General features: G+C 41.0%; 1 protein-coding gene across 3 annotated transcripts in view; it reads right to left on the reverse strand.

Annotated features, from left to right (window-relative positions):
• Positions 1-371: 371 nt before the first annotated feature.
• Positions 372-16,982, reverse strand: part of NOL4 (nucleolar protein 4) — a gene marked incomplete at both ends in the record, with an annotated part of 189,620 nt that continues 173,009 nt past the window's right edge. For 2 of the 3 annotated variants that reach the window (XM_082290279.1, XM_082290280.1), the window contains 2 exons: positions 372-565; positions 10,128-10,308. In XM_082290279.1, the coding sequence (XP_082146405.1) occupies positions 372-565; positions 10,128-10,308 (375 nt within the window). Of the gene's footprint in view, positions 566-6,151; positions 6,233-10,127; positions 10,309-16,982 lie in introns of all 3 variants that reach the window. The other variant, XM_082290278.1, reaches the window with a different exon arrangement.

The raw sequence follows: 16,982 nt of genomic DNA on the forward strand, positions 1-16,982 counted from the left end.
GAGTCAGTATCACATTCCACTAATATTGCACTTGGATCTTGAACCACTTGTTTTAAAAAACCATCACAGCATCTTCTGTTTCCTCCACTTGTTAGAATGAGTTAATTTCTAGCCACTTTTTCGATATTTATGCTGACACACTAAAACGAAAGCAATAGGCTGGACACAGTAAAGTACCTCGGAAATACCAGAGGTCGAAGTTCACTTGAAGCACCTTAACACATCACTTTATGGATCAAGAACAGTGTGGCATTATGGTAATTAACTCTCCTAAAAGACTGTGCAGTAACTGAAGTGTGTGCTCTGGGAAATCAAAATGTCATTAGTGGAAATTCTGAGATAAGACCAGGCCGGTGTGAAGGTCACATGACTCAGTTCTGCTGCAAAATAAGGTTTTCCAGTTCATCTGCAGAGCGCAATAAAAACGCGGCTGATTCTCGGTACCCTGCCACAAGCTGCCTCACTGCGTTTATTTCAGTCGGACTCAGCTGGGGTCTGGAGCTGGAACTACTGGAGGATCCAGAGCTGGTTGCTAACTGCCTCTTCATACTGAGATCTGTTGGACCTGCAGACGGCAAAGGGAAAGAAAAGATGCTTCAGATCTGCTGCCAGAGACGTTTCACAGCTTTGTAGATACAAATGCAGAGTAGTAAGATGTGCTCTCAGCTGAGTGCAAGTAGCAGAAATAAGCAGTAACTCTCCTGTTACCACTCGCCTCGACAGGAACCACAGCAATTTATATTTATGTATCACAGACCCCACTTACAGAACATAAGGGGCAAGTCCACTGCCAGCTGAAAATTACCCTCCAGGGGCATATCCCAACAGTCTGAGCCACTTGCACCCCAAACCCTGCCCTGGGATCTGATGATGGTGATCAGGCAGAAGGTTCATCTCCCCCCAGCCTCCCCCCAGCTCCAGCTGCCATCATAGACTTCATGGCAATATGCACACTTGCAATTTTTATCACAGAAAATCCAACTTATGTTCTCTAGATAGCTGTTTTCACATTTTGTGCTTCAATCAGCATGTGGCCAGATTGTGAATCCCTTGCAGACATAGATAAATGGTCATCCACATGACTTGCCTGACGCTGTCTGATCACTTACATAAATAGCTGCTCATGAATGAGATTAGGCTGGTGACAATCTGGCTGCCACAGTGAGGAGCACACTATCATCTGTGAGGGCTGCATACAGCTGGCAGTACTTTGCAAGGATCTTGTAAGGCCGGAACACTGACAAGATTCTGCAGCAATCACCATGCTGTTGTATTGGCAGCTCATGGCAATATCCTTCGCACTTTCCTTCAAAGAATATTCTCAAGACCACGGATACTTCATATGGAAGACAGCATTCCTGAGGGCAGTCTGCAGGTTACAGTGATGGACAAAACACCTGCCACCATGAACTTTGGCTTTGTAGGGAAATTCCCTGGCCATTTGATCAGTTATTAACTGGCTAAGATGCATGGTGCTTTAATGAAATGCTTGCCTTTTCCACTTAACACATTTTTTTTCTTCCCAAAGTGTAAATTTGGACAGGTAGAATAGGACTGAAGAGTTTTTTGAACATATATAGAAGGATACAGATGGCAAGTATACCTATCAAACAGTATATTTTGTGCAAAATCTGGGAAATACTCCTCATTTCTTTTGACAGTGTAGCAAATCTGTATTTCTGTCAGGCAGAAGATCAGACTAGCCTGGTCCTAATCTTAATACTCTCCTGGAAATTGGGATCAAGCTATCCAAAGCAATGTATCTTGCTTTCCTATGAGAAAAATGTCACTCTTCAATGTGATCAGAACAATGTATGTCAATGCCAAGGCTTTCCAGAAAAGACTGGAATAATTTTAAAATTCAGCATATTCAGCGGTATAACACAGAACACATTAATTCATACTCTGGAGGTTCTTCTAAATAATCCCACTGAAATCATAAGATTCAAAACCAGACTCACAATTGTAAGCACTAATGGAAAGAGATGTCTGATTTCCAGAAGCTAAAGATCTGGTCATAAATCTAATTTTTTTTCCTTTCTTATTTGTCTGTGCAGAGGTACAGCTGAGACCACAAAAAATGTGGAGATTGCCATGTCCGCACACTCACTGAAGTTAATGAAAAAGCTCCCCTTGACTGAATGAAAGCAGAGCTGAGACTATGAAAAGAAACTACTCAAACAGAAAGGGTCCTATTAGATCTGATTTCCTACTACACAACTAGCATGAGCAGCACTTAGCCTTACAGCTTGTATTATCTGGTTTTACAGTAGCACAAATGAACTGACTCTTAAATGACTTCCAGTGTACAAAGGATAAAATAAGCACAATTAGCTCAGTGATTTTTTTTCGGTGTGACCGTACACTGCAGGAAAATGATGACAGTATGAAGAAGCTTAGAGGATATTTTTAAGTAAAATCTTAACCCAGTGCAGAGAAGAATGGTATACCAATCATAAAGCCAGTTGGGCTGAATGGCTGTAAGAAGCCATTAAAGACATCTATATTTATTGAGGCAGTAGTGAAAAAGCTGCCACTGACATATTGTGCTCCACATGAACCTACTTTAACTTTTATGTTCTTTCCTTGACTTTCATTCATGTCACTGCCAAAAACACACACACACACAAACAATATCTGGCAGAACAGAATTCTGCAGCAGAGCACATCATTTTATGAAATGTAACTGAAGGGCTTTTCTCATTTGTAATCCAGATTTTAAGTGACGTACTAGGATACCAGTTTATGCCATTCATAAGTAAAATATACATGGAAATGTGCTTGGTCATACCTCTCAGGTTTTCCTTACACAAACTGATGGTGCAAAGCACTGCTCTGAAAGGAAAACTAGAAGACCATGTCCATCATGCACAAACCAGTTTAAGTCCTCACAAGTCTATGGGATCTAAAGCTTACCTACGACAGCCCTAGCTTTATATCTGGCAGAACACCCCACTCAGAGATTAGTCCCAGGATGTGTTATATCTGTCTCAGCTTTAATAGCTATGATAGACACTCACTGGCAGTAATAAAGATTCACAACAGTTGGCCACGCTGCTAAGTACTAAAATGCTATAACAATTGTAGCTTCATCAGTCATATCTGGCCATTCAGAAACTAAGGAATAAGTGCAACCTGTAAGTGCATTCTTACACTGTAGATATTTCCCATGTAATTTTATGCAAATCAGCTATTGACACATGGAAACCTAAACCCTAATCATACCTACCATATCTCTTTAACCAGACAAATAAATCACAGCTATTCTGAAGGCTTAAAATAGCTGGTTAAGGACGCTTCATATACATCTATCTCCAGAAGCCATCACTACAGGTTACTAATCTGGAAAGAGCTGAACAGCTTCACCATCATGTCTTTTAGTAACTATCTTTACTATTTCTTTAGTGTATTTAACATTATTTATTAAGCTGCCAGTCCTCACAGGAACAAGAAAGTATATACTTGTAAAGAGGGATATCTGAATATTTTTGCAGTGAATTTTAAAGTGTCAGGTTCCTCCAAGATGTTACTGCACATTTTAGCATGCTGCTTCCTATTCTGGAGTACTTCAGGACCATTAAAAATCTTGATTGCAAACATTATCAGGTTCCACAACGTCTGTTGAGCAAGCAAAGATTAAGCATATATCACAGAGATTAAGACAGGAGACTTATTTCCATTTCTTTCTTTCTCTTAGTGCATATTGCCATAACACGAAATTGTCACCTTCCATGTTTTTATAACAGCACAACATTCTCACAAGCAGTGGGTTAAACAAATTGCTGAGACAAATTTTTTCTTTTACACTTTTTCAGAAGACTATTGTTCCTCTGCCTCTTGTTGAGATCACCTGATTGACACTTTAACATGGGAATACTTTTGATTTACCACCTCTGTCCAGTTACATTGACCTAATTTCCTCTGTGAGGTGCAATTGTTTTGTTGGAACCACATCAAGCTCAATATGAAAACTCTAAAAACCCACTCTTCGTGTGCTAGACAAACATTTATCCAATTAGCAGCTAGAAATGTCTGCCACTAAATACACTGTGGAACAAATGGCTTTTCTGTGAATTACAAGACTTTAATGGAACTAGTTATTGCCTCATGCACTACTCATTACCAACATGATTTATATCAAATTCCAAAATATGGGTCAGATGTAGATGTGCTGATACTGATTGCTTAGACCCTATCAACTGTCTCAGCAAAATTCCCTTAAGAATTGTATGTTGTCACTGGGTAGCTACCAATCTTATAATTAGCAACTGCTGAAAGAATAATAAATGTGTCAGTGACTCTCAAAATGGTTATCACTATTGTAGATAACAATATAGAATAAAAAATAATTTTTAAAAGCTTTATGTGCTGAAGCATCTATGCTTCTACATTTTCATTAATAGTTAAGCAACCTTTTCATCAGTGATAATGCAAAAAGCAGTGGCACTCATTTAGAGAAAAATACATTTGCCCATGTTTTGAAATCTGTTGCGTGTATCTTTCTATTGCACCTATTCTATTTTTTCCCCACGAGTGGCTTTAGAGGAGAGGTTGGACTATATTCTTGTATACTCCAATAAAACTAAATAGAAAAAAAAATCAAAGTATGCTACCTTTTATTTCCAAATCAGATGTATTTCTTGTAATAAGAATGCTTTATTGTGATATTATGCATCTGCCAATGCTTCTTTTCTTCCTGCCTTCAAACACAGAGCAGATGTGCCTAACAATATTGTTTCAAGTGCCAGGAGAAATCAAGAAAACAGGGGCTGATGAATTGGACCTTTTAAGCTTCTTTCTCCCTTCTACACCTCTCCCTCTGGAAGACACATCTTCTGCTACTTTAGACAGCAGAAAAAAAATGCTGTCTTGCCTGAGGAAAGTGATATGAAAACACAGAAATACCTACAGACATCATTCATTTTCAACGATCAGGAAACACAGTGGTCTGTGATTAAATGATTATGTGAGATCCTTCCTATCCACCACAGGAGATTAATTATGTGGTGTATACCTGTGTTGCTTTAACAGTTGTCGCCTCAGCTTTGCGCAGAGGTAGGAAGGTAATACACTTCCACAGACACTCCATTTCCATCCCTATGGTGGCAATGGACCAGTACTCGCATGTGCCACGTATCTGACAGTTTGAAGATGATGAGGAAGGAGGAAGAGGAATGTGGGGAAGATCTTAACACAAAATTCAGCCAGCATTTTACAGCAAGAAGTCCACACCTTTGCCAAAATATAAGTTAAACCATTTAACTTCTCCCAACCCCATCTTTAGTTTTCTTTAAACTGGATTAAACACACTGTCCCAGGTTCCTAACTCTATCACTCTTGATCTGTTTATTCATGCTCCAAGCTCCATCTGTGTTAGAGACAAACTGTGTTCTCTTTCCCCTCTCTCCACTTTGATGTCACCAGGGTAGCACTGAGAACACAAAAGACTGTGCAAGAGTAGAGGTATAAAGAAGACCTGAGCAACCACAGCAAAAACCCCATTCAACCCCTACATCCTGGCTAGCCAACCTGTGAGTAACTCACTCAGCATTTTAAAAACTAGCTACATATTGGATACTCTCATCTGTTGTTTTTTTCCCCTAGTTTGTCACCAAGAAGTCTCTATCAATCATGAAAGGGCCAAGATTTTACAGCAGGTTACAACTTGACCAAATTTTTGGACGTGGAAAAGAGGCACCTTTCCACATGCCTGCCATGTACTTCCCTACTTCCCTTCCATGAACAAGTGGACAAGAGTGCTCAGCACTCCTCTCCCTGCTGCAGAGCAGCACGGGCAGGCTGATCCCTGCAGGTCAGCAGCACCTGCTCTGGGAGACTCCCCCAGCTACTCCATTGGCTTCAGCAGCACTGGACCGTCTGAAGGACCAGGAGGCAGAAGGACCAGGAGGGCTGACTGGCACATGGGTAAGAGGCCTGCCTAAAGCAGGGAACAGCTGGGAGGGCATAGCCTCTGGAAGGGAGCAGCAGGGAGGGGTGAGCAATGTGGTGGAAGTCCAGCAGCTACCAGCTGGGCTATTAGGCCATCATGGTCTGCAGGCCTGCCAATTGGAGAGGAGGCTGAAAGAGAAGCCTGCCAGGGCTCAGGATTTGCTGTGGTGTGAACATATTGGGATTCAGACGAAGAACTCACCTGAGCTGGAAGGGGACTGGACGTTCGTGGTGCCTGGGATGCAGTGCTGAGTTGTGGCTGTGGTGGAGGTAGGCTGCAGATCTGTGGAGAGAAATAGAGACACACCACTTCATCTTACTGTGACACAAGGGCATGTCCTGCATGGCCAGCCTGATATTGAGTCTGAAACACCCTCTTTTTACACACACAAAAGGAATTGACTGGCATTTCTGCCTAGAAAACTGGACAATGATGCAGAAGAAACAGTCCCAAATCACCTCCAGGAAACCCAGCTATGGCAGCAGAAACACATTCCACACCTCTTTGAGAAAATGGACTTCAGAAAATGATGCAGCTGCAAAGACCATGACTCCAAGGAGCCCAACATGACTTCAGGGAGTGCTGACAGTCATCAGGAGAGGGCAGGTAGCACCGGACTGAAATACACAGGGAGACAAGCCGGTCCCACTCTGTCAGGAGAGGCTCAGGTTACATGCAGGAACTTCAACAGCTCCTGGTGGTATCAAAAGATTTTGCTTGCAACATTATCTCCTGTCCTCACCCTCCTGCCCTCAAGCTGGCCATTTTTCCAAGCTCGGTCCAGGAGTGATAGAGGGGGGCCAGCTGAAGCCTTTGTGGCTGGCTAAGAGCTGACAAGCAAATTTGTTTACATTCACTGAGCTATTCCACCTTGGAGGTTCTCCATTCAGTTCCGTAACAGGAACTGCATTAGCCTTAAAAAAAGAGAGCTGTTGAAATACACCCTTCTCAAAGAGCAGCTCTCCTTTACCATCTAAAAGAATCAAACACAACATGACCAAAGGCTTCTCCCCAGTCCATCCAGCCCATGTACAGGCTGACACAGACTCTGTCAACCCTCAGATTGCTTGGTGAATGTTTCCAGCCAAGCTGGATTGGCTTAAAAAGTTTAAAAGGAGGGGGAAAAGACACCTTGGCGCTGTAAAACCGAGCCTTTTCCTTCTGTGCTTTTTTTCCCAGCCCATAATAAAGGAGAGGTCATTGCACAAGCTGCTGCATTCTGTTTGCTCATATTGAGCAGTTTCATGAAGGCTTGCCCCATGCAGTTGTGTGAGGAGCTAATTATGGCTCTGTAATTAGCCATGTGGAAGGACAGACCTCCCCATGTGGAGGGAAGCACTGCAACAGCAGGCACAGAGAGGTCCCTGAGCCAGAGCCGCCAAACAGTTGGGCGAACAGATAGCTAAGTCTCTAAGGTCAGAGTAGGGATGAACTTTATACAGAGGAAATAACCAAATTAAATGAGTCACAGAATACAAAATACATGCATCAGTTGGACTACTAGACAGAGAGTTAATTGGACATTAATTATAATATTACTGTGGGGGAAGGTCCAGAAATAGATAATCAAGCAGTGAGTTTTAGATAGCTACGGCAGCTATCGCACCTTCTTTTTCTTCTGTTTTAGCAGATACACAAAACCAGACAGTATTTGTTTATACACACATTCTGACAGAGGTGTGTATTTATTTTTACACTAGGAGAACATCTGTAAACGTGACAGGAAAATTTGGTGGGTTACTATATTGAAAAGGAGTTGCATTTTTAAATTAGTTGTTAGCTCCTGAACACAATTTGCAAGTAAATATCCTGTTCTCCAAAGAAGTAATTCATTAACCATTTTAACAGCCTTGCTTATGTTTGGAACACGAGTCCTGGAAACAGCGTAATGATTGCAAACTGTCCTATGAGGTCTGTCAGGACAGGTCATCCCTGTCAATTTCAACTCCAACCACTCCTCTTGTCTATCAACAGACATTTCAGAGACGACTGACAGATCTCAAGGAAGTGGCCTCCAAGTCCTCCAACTTGTCCTGTGGGGAAATCAGCTGCCAGAGCCAGAGCAATTTACCCTTAATATCCAAGACATAATTAGTTTGGTTACTGTTTGGTTTTGTGTCAGTGAGACTAAGAAATGGATGGAGTTGCCTTTCCACAACTTTCCTGATCTTCCTGAAATAGCAAGTGGGTCACAAACCACCAACTTAACTAGACTGTCAGCATCAACTGGTTTCCAAGTCCTGGCATACAAAGACTTTTGGTTCATGGAGCTTATGTACTTTGGCTCCTGTAGGATCCCTGTGGAGAAGACGGACACCTTCGCACAAACTTCCAACTGTGAACAACCATATGGGAGAGGTGCAGTGGCTTACTGGTCCTTCAGAGTAAAAGGACATACAGACAAAATTGACCAGTACAAGTGGGGAAAGGCAAGGAAGAAGAATTGTTTGAGCATATGTCTGTACGCAAACCTATCTTGAGCTTTAACTGTGAAAAAACACTGGAGTCCTCTATGTTAAAAGCATAAAGAAAATGTGGCTTCTAATCAGAAAGCAAGACTAATTTATGGTGTTTAATTTGTATGTCATTTTTTAAAATTGCATGCTGAAGCGACATAGAATACTTTTGCCTAAACTCCACAATTCACTGAAAAATGGGAGTTATGAAAATGTATCCTATTACAAGAAGTTTGAAGGGAAAAACAAGTACACAAAACAGTTGTGATTCCTCACATTTTAAGATTATATAAACCAGTACAATATTGATGGCTTTTGCTGACAAATAACACATGGGGAGTTTAATCCTACTCTTAGTTGGGTAAAAGGGCAAATGCCAACTGTTTTCAGTGGGAACTGGCTCAGATCCTCTCTGGACATAACGTAAAAGACAATTTTAAAGTTCTTATGCATTTTCACAAAAAACCCCAGATTTCCACAGCTTGTCTTACTCTTATGAAAATATTTGATCAGAGACCATATTCAGTGCTTCAGATGTACTCTTCATGTGTATGGAAACAATTGTGATTATCATTCACTGTCTTTAAGTCAAAGACTTTTGACAATTAAAGTATTATCTTTTCAAAGCCTTTCAAAAACTTAGCACAAATCATCCACAGACCTTTGAGAATTTTGCGGGCAGGGGGTGAGGAAGAAGACATGACTGAAGGTCCCCAGGACACCACATAGCAGTAACTCCCTGCAGGCTGCAGCCCTGACAGCATTTTAAAAATTGCTGAGCATGCTGAATATAGAGGCAGTAGCCAAGCAATTACCATCTTGCCTAAGTCAGCCCCTCTACCTGAACTGGCACTCGTCAGCCAGAGAGGGATCAGCCAGGGCAAAACCCTAGGGATTTCTCCATCCTCTGAGACATTTCTTTAAATACAGTCCTGGGAGTCAATAAACCCTCAGGCTTCCAGAGTAATCACTTTTCTCTGACAGAGAGACAATACCCTTTTTATCAGAAGGGTACTGCTCTGCATTTGTACAAAATCAATATGAGGGATTATTTCAAGCAAATACCACAATTTGCTTACACTTTTTTTGTTAAAAAAGCATGCCAATGTAAGAAGAAAGGAGTGTTGTCTACATAAATGACACCACTTGTTTTTTTCAGAGGGACATATGACCTCATGGTGACACATATTTACCTTATCATTTTTAGTCTAGGGCATAAATTAATATGCTGATTTCTCATTTAACACTTGGTATGCCAGATCCTTATCTGCAGTAAATTAAAGTAGCTGGTGAGACCATGTGAGAAATCTATATCAATTAATTTGTGTTACACAACATGGAGTTCAGTGTTTCGAAACTCGAGCCAAAAATATAACAATGGCCTCATTTTGTTATTAGTGTAGGAGAGGACAGTAATGACAAGGTCCTCGTAAAGTCATGCAAACTGACTGAAGATCTAACCCAGCATTTTTTAACTCAGCTTTGTTAGAGGCTTATAGTTCAGTCTTCTCTATTGTGTATTAGTCCCTTGAAACTGGAAGGAGACTAGCATGCAGGGAGCAAGTATTTTGCTCAGCAGTAGCTGTTTGCAGGATTGTGCTCCTGCTCATTATGTGATAATGGCCTATGGATACTGAACCCCTTGGACTAGCTTTCTGTACAGCAGGGGGAAATACACAACGGCACATATACACACAGGCACAATTTGTAAGGAAACTCACCACTGCTAGAAGCATCATTGAGATTTAGCAGCCCACCTCCGAGCCCTCTGTAACTATGGTAACTGTAGGTCCCATTGCCGTTGATGTACAACACCTCCTGTGTGCTGGAAACAGCTGATGCTGAGTAAGTGACCTGGGCTGGCTCCTGTTTGTACTGCTTGTCAGCTGGAGCAGCCTCATCCTGCAAAAACAAGAAAAGGTTTGGAATTACGGTTACATTTCACCTTGCACGTGAAGGTCTTTTGCATTGTAAAGATTCTACATCTATTGCTTTCAGAAAAGTATAATGCATGTTAAACAAGCACAGATATGTTTCTGATTGACCAAATATCAGCATAACCGAAACAATGGGAATAGGCGAGAATACAGGCTTCCTAAAAATCTGAGAATATTAATTTACTTGTGCTCCACAAGCCAACCATACTGTTTTTTAAAGGAGAACATTTACCCTCTCACCCTGAAGAGTTCACAGTCTTCCTCAAAACCCAACACTGTCCAGAAATAGTGGGAAAGGATAGGAAAAAGCCAGAGTACTGGAGTGACTCTTACAAGTCAGAGAATCATATATTTCTCATTTAGGTAAACCAGTACAGAATGCACCAACTACTTATTTTGATGTATCAGTCTCAGAAATGACAGAAGGAATACAGGAATGGAATAAAACAGCATTCCTGTTTGAAAAAGTCTGAGTGAGTGTCCTTCCACACAAAGACCATAAAGTAGGGAGGGCTCCACAAAAGTGACTTGAAAACTGTTGTTATTTGTGTAAGAGCAGTGTCTGTTTGCACACCATGAGTTTTCCTCAACACTCCCTGTTTGCCTCTTTGATGATTGCATAACATTTAACAGAATTTAGCACAACAGCCCTTTAATTTTCCCTGAAAGGAGATGATGCTTCAGGTGAAAGTGTATTTTTCCCCACCTGCACTTACTGTATCTACTGCTTAGAGTACCTCACCTCCACTCATGATCACAAAATGCCCCGGTAGCAACTTTATTAATGACACAGGTGAAATAAAGAAAAGCATTAAGAGAAGATTTAATCCATTTTAGTAGTTGGAAGCAAGGAAAACTATCAGTATGTGACTGGCATCCTGCCACAGGGACCTCAGTGACACAAAATCTGATTTAGTCTGTATGAATTAGAACATTTTCTTTGTTTCTTGACTTTTTTTATGGGTTTGATTTTACACTCTCATCTGATGAAAATATATTTCAGTGTTTTCAAATAAAATGGATCTATGGAAGTTTTGTTTTTAAAGGACCTTTTCAGAGTAGTTAACTAAAAAAAAGATCTAGAATTATCTCACCTTTGTATAAGACTTTTGTCTGTTTTATGCATCTCTCCTCTGCACAACCCTTTCATGGTTGCTAAATAGACCAAACATATTAAGAATGCTATAAAATATCTGAAACCTTATTTACAGTTTTTACTTAGAGAGATCAAATAGTCCAAACAGTGTCCAGTCTCTGTGTTGAAGTAAAAAGGGTAGTGCATCCTGTATGCATTAGGAGCAGTTGCTGCTTCCACTTCTCAAAGAAATGCTATCAACTTTCCTTAGATAAAGACATCCCTGTCTTGCAGATATTTATTGGTGAAAGAGACTTTCACCTGAAGCACAACTAAGATAACTCAGGAGAAGGGATATATATTATTAACAGAAATTTTAATATTTAATACAGAACACTGAACCATCAGACAATTAATTCCATAAACAATAAGAATGGGGCCTCTTGGGCAGTAATATGAGCTAAGGCAAAACTTTACATTTTTAAGAGAGTTGGCCAAAGTGGTCTCCTAAGCATTTTCTTAAGTAATAATAATCTTAAACAAACGGCCAGAATTGAAATGTATTTTGGCCAAGAATTCAACTTTAATATAATTTACCTTTTATCTCCAAAGGTCATTGATGTCTCTTATGAGAGAAAATATATTATTTTCTCAGAGAATATTCATAAGCTGCACGGTAAAGTTCTATCTTGGCAACATAGCTTAACTCATCGTCCAAAATTTTAACACTCAAGACTCAGATGTTCTGCCTCCTTATGTCTACAACTAAATTATACTTCCTGCCATAGATTTACTCAGAGCCTCATTTTTTTTCACAGAGCTCAATAACAGATCTTCTGCCAATCTATCAAGGACTAAACTGTGTTAAAGGGGTGCAGTGCAAACAGGACTAACTCCTATAGCTGAGCAGAATGTCTCAGGATTGGTCTCCTTATCCTCGCTGTCTGGAACCCACAGATTTGCTGTCCCTGAATTTACATGTCCTCCAGAGCCCCTCTAGCCAGGACACTGAAGCCCTATCTGGGAGTCTGTTGCAGAGCAGATGTACTGAGCTTCTGGCAAAGCCCAGAATGCAGAGCCTGGCTGGAGGATGCAGCAAGGGCGATGGTGCACCTTGGTGCATACCAGCCCACGTGTTCCGGAGCACATGGCCAAGAAGTGGGAGACCAGAGTTCTGGCTACTTGTCGCAGTATGTGGTGAAGAGGCGGAAAAATTGGGATGCAGGGTCTCTGCTGGCTGTGGTGAGGAGGGGACCTGAACTCAGAGCTGCCATCTCCTAGCAACCAGGCTCCAAGCAAAACTGAGGTGGGAGTCGTCACTGAGGCTGTGCCACTGTGCGGGAAGAAATTCCCAATTCACAGGGCTGCAGAGATAGCACACGAAAAGGGAGCATGACTCAGTTCAGTTCCCTCTCAGGAATGCTGCCCTGGGAGGCTCCTTTCCAGCTACTCCCTAACACAAAATCCACAAGCGGCTTTGAGGTCAGGAATCCAAGGTTGGAGCTGTGCTGCTGAAGGGGGATCTTTGCAGACAACTAATCATAGCCCTACACAGCACCATGACATGCCATGGGATGGGGCTTGAGGTGGAGTCTGGGAGCACCAGTAGGGAAGACAGTCTCAGGGAGGTGAAAGGAGTCAAGGACAATGCTGAGACCAGGAGTCGCGATTCTGCATATGAACTCTAATCTCTTGGGCACTGTGCAAGAGGAGACTTCCTCTAAATATTACATATCTCTTTAAAGAGCACACCGATCACCTATCCCTAAATGATGAATAAGTTGCCATACATTTCAGACATTAAATCCAATCCTTAAGTGTTTACCTCAGTCTTCAGGATAGCTATATGCAGAAACAGGGTGGGATTTTTGTCAAGCTTTTTCTGAGCAGGCTCAGGTGTCAGCCCTACTGGTAGGATTATGAACCGTTAGCCTGGTCTCAGGGGGTTAGGTGTTGCCTCTCATACATTCCCCTGGGACTTAAGCATTTTTTTGCAAATGTTTTGTACTTCAAAAGGCAAAGTTATGCCATTTTTCCTTGCAGCCATACCAAGGATAAAGAAGCCATTGTCTCTTTTTCTTGGGGATGGAGAATATGAATATCATCTTTACTTTTGTATACCTGAGATTCATTCTTCATAGGTTCATTCTCTTCATTCTTTTCACCTGAAATGCCTTTGCTTTTAAAGTAACTGTCATAGGTTAGCAAGCATAGTCCCGGAAGGGATGTCCTTGCTATGGGGTGCTTACAGTTTCCTCTGGGAACTGATAGAACCTATCAGCTGGCCAGTTTGAATATGGACAATTCTCTAAGCCACTTAAAGTTGTGAACACCTCTGTGATCCACATTTAAGAATAGGCAAACTCCCCCCCAAGCTCTCTCTCGTTTCCGGCGCTGGCACAGGTGGCTGCGGGCCCCGTGTGGGGGCCAGTGGGCCCGGCCAGGCCCTGCTTGGGCCAGGCCGGGCCGGGCCACGGCCATCCTGGAGCCATGGACCTGTTCCAGCCATGGAACACCCCCCACTGCCTTGCCGTGGGCAGCTGGAGCGGCTCGGCTCTCCCCCCTCTCCACTGTGATAAGAAAAATTCAACATTCCAGCTGCAAAGCTGCAAGGCCAAGGTGAGATTAACCCTTTTAGTGCTGTGAAGAGCTGAAAACCTGAGGGAAGAGAGAGAGGAGATGCTTAAAGCTGAAATTCTGTTGTGAAGCTATGATATATCAGAGTATCCCGTTGTAATTTCATGAAGATATGGGGGGTGGAGTGTTCAACTCGTAAGCAAAAGCACCTGCACTGAGATAGGCAGATGCTGACGCAGCTGTAATTTCATGAGAAGTTTGGACAGGGAGAGATGAACCAGATGAGGGCTTTTGCTCCAGATGGGAGAGGAGAAACCTCAGTTCCTAGAGATGCTCCCAGAGATAGTCCTAAAGATGAAGATGAGGAAGACCCTTTGCTCCCAGGGAAGGAGAAGGGCCTCTGTTTTTGTTTCTGAACGGCTCAACCTTAAAATTGTACCCCAAAAAACTTCAAGAGTGGACCCTTGAAAGCAGTTGCGGGAAAAGCTGCAAGTCGGGGGAAAGGACTCACACGCAGGCAGAGAGACTCCTCTTCCTAAATGGACTGAACAATATTTGGAAGTGGGCAGCTGTCTCGTTGTGATAATGTTTTCATTCATAGCATGAGCAAGAAGAGACTTCTCTTTCTAAATGGACTAAACAAGGTTATTATGGAAGTGGTAAACAGACTGAACATCTCAAGGGTTGTCTTTTTCCATTGTCAGTGGGAGAAGGGAGGAAGGTGGGGGGAGGAGGAGAGTTCTGAAGGTGGTATAATTTTTTTTTTTTCTTTTCTCCATCTTTTAGGTCTGTTAATAAACTTCTTTATATTCTTTCAAGTTTGGTGCCTGCTTTGCATTTCTCCTAATTCGTATCTCACAGCAGATAAACAGTAATGAGTATTTTGGACCAAACCACTACAGTAACGTAGAAATTAAACATACTGTTGTTCCTCTGAGAACTGAGATCTTTAAATAATCTGTGTTAGTTATTCAGCCTCTCCTCTTTCTCCCTATATAATGCTTACACTGAAAAGGCCTATTTATTTAAAATTCTATTTCAAAAATACTTTAATTTCAAGAAAATCATTAACAATTAACTAACCATTTAGTGACATGTTTGACTTAACTACCTGGAACATACACTGTTGCCATCATAACAATGTACTAAACTTTTGAAATATTAATTAACCATTTTTAAACTATTTATAATTTACCGTTAGTAAGAAGTATGACCAAGGTGCAGATAAAACATTCGTTCGTTCATCTATAATTTGACTCATACTATATTAATTTAGTATATACAAAAGGAAATAAATCATCCTTCTAACAATAATTCTCTTCTGAATTTATTTTGGAGGAGAAGCAATTTAAGTCTTGAGCACATTACCTGCAAAATGATTGAAATAACAAAATGGAAAAATACTTTTTAGGTATAAAAGCATGCTAAAATAAAAATTTATCCACTGGATTGAAAAGAGGGAGCATGAGTTCATTACTGTGATCCTCAACTTGATATATACCAGAGATATTTATATCTCAGTTTTACGTCAAGGTCCATACTAGAAGAAGACTTTTTTTCACAAAAGAGCAGATAGAAAAAATTATTTGATTTTATTTTTAATCAAGGAAGCTGATTAGTATGTACTGTCCTTAGTAACCCTCTAAGGACAGTACATACTAAGAAAATTTTCCATCAGCTGTTGCATAACCTGTACATGAAGAAACCATTCTCTGCTCTGTTGCTCTGAGCAGCAAATGAATAGTTTACAGAGGAAACACCATCCACAGCAAATGATGCTGGTGCAGATTGTTAGGACTGTGGTACAAAGAGCAGGGCTCACTGGCAGTTCCCAGCCTCTTCTTCCCCGGCCAGCAGAGGCACAGCGCACACATCACTTTTCAAACAGTCTTCATGGAAGGACCTTTAGCAGTGTCACTGATCCATTCTTTTCCCCATCTCCTTTACCACCACCAAAATAACACAAAAAAGCAATAGTTTGTTGAAATAGAAAGCCCTGGCAAATCTGTGCTACGAGTTTTGATCTCTTACAGACACAAGTGTCAGAAATTCAGTGTACTCCAATTAAGAGAGAGCGGTGCTGTTGCCTTGGCTTCCCTGTTAGCAACAGACATTGCTAACATGTAAATGTAAATCCTGACAGGGAGTGTGTGTGCAGATCAACTCACATGGCCAGTGCTAGCAAACCACAGAGCTAAGAACACTTCTGCAAAAAGAGTATAAATGGTAATGTTCCAACAATGCAAAGACAGTGACATGCATGGAGCTACTGCTTTCAATAATGCAGTACTTCCCAGACTGACAAATCAACAACTCTGAGATTGACAGCTTTTAACTGCCCCTATGTCAACGTGACTTTTTCCCCATAAATTATAAAACAGACAGAAAGGCAAACACATTTTTGCTTCATATTTCTTGATACTCCCTTTTCTAATAAGTTAAGCTGAAAAATGTGGATTGCTTGTTGTTCTTGTCAATAAACACTTCTTTTAGAATACCACTTTGAGGTTAGAAAAACTCAAATGCAGATAAGTCTTCAAACAAATAGGCAAGCCAGGGACCCAATATTTGCATACGGTCTTCCATTCTTTTCAGCATAGGAAAAAAATTCATTCACTTGAAAAAACAAAGCGGGCTTTAAATTTTTTTAGTTCTCAGTAGCTTGTAATATGGCTTTAGAAGAAAGGAGATAATGTTTCATATATTTTTCCTATTTCAATCTCACTAATTTAATTCTACAATTTTTGAATCAAAAGTAAAATAAATAGAAACATATGATAAAACCATATAACACTTTTCAAAGCAAACCAAATTAATCCTTACAATATTCCTGATAGATAGGACTTTTATCAGTGCTTTTCAGATGGTGAGATTCAGTCAACAAAGGCAACCTTAAGCTAGAGTTACCTAATATGTAAAGTACTTGAGTTCTGCAACCATAACAACATAATGGGCTTCTCTTTGTGCAAGTTAATGTTTAAAAAGTC

This window comes from Coloeus monedula, assembly GCF_965178545.1.
Source record: "Coloeus monedula genome assembly, chromosome: 1".
NCBI classification, from domain to species: Eukaryota; Metazoa; Chordata; class Aves; order Passeriformes; family Corvidae; genus Coloeus; species Coloeus monedula.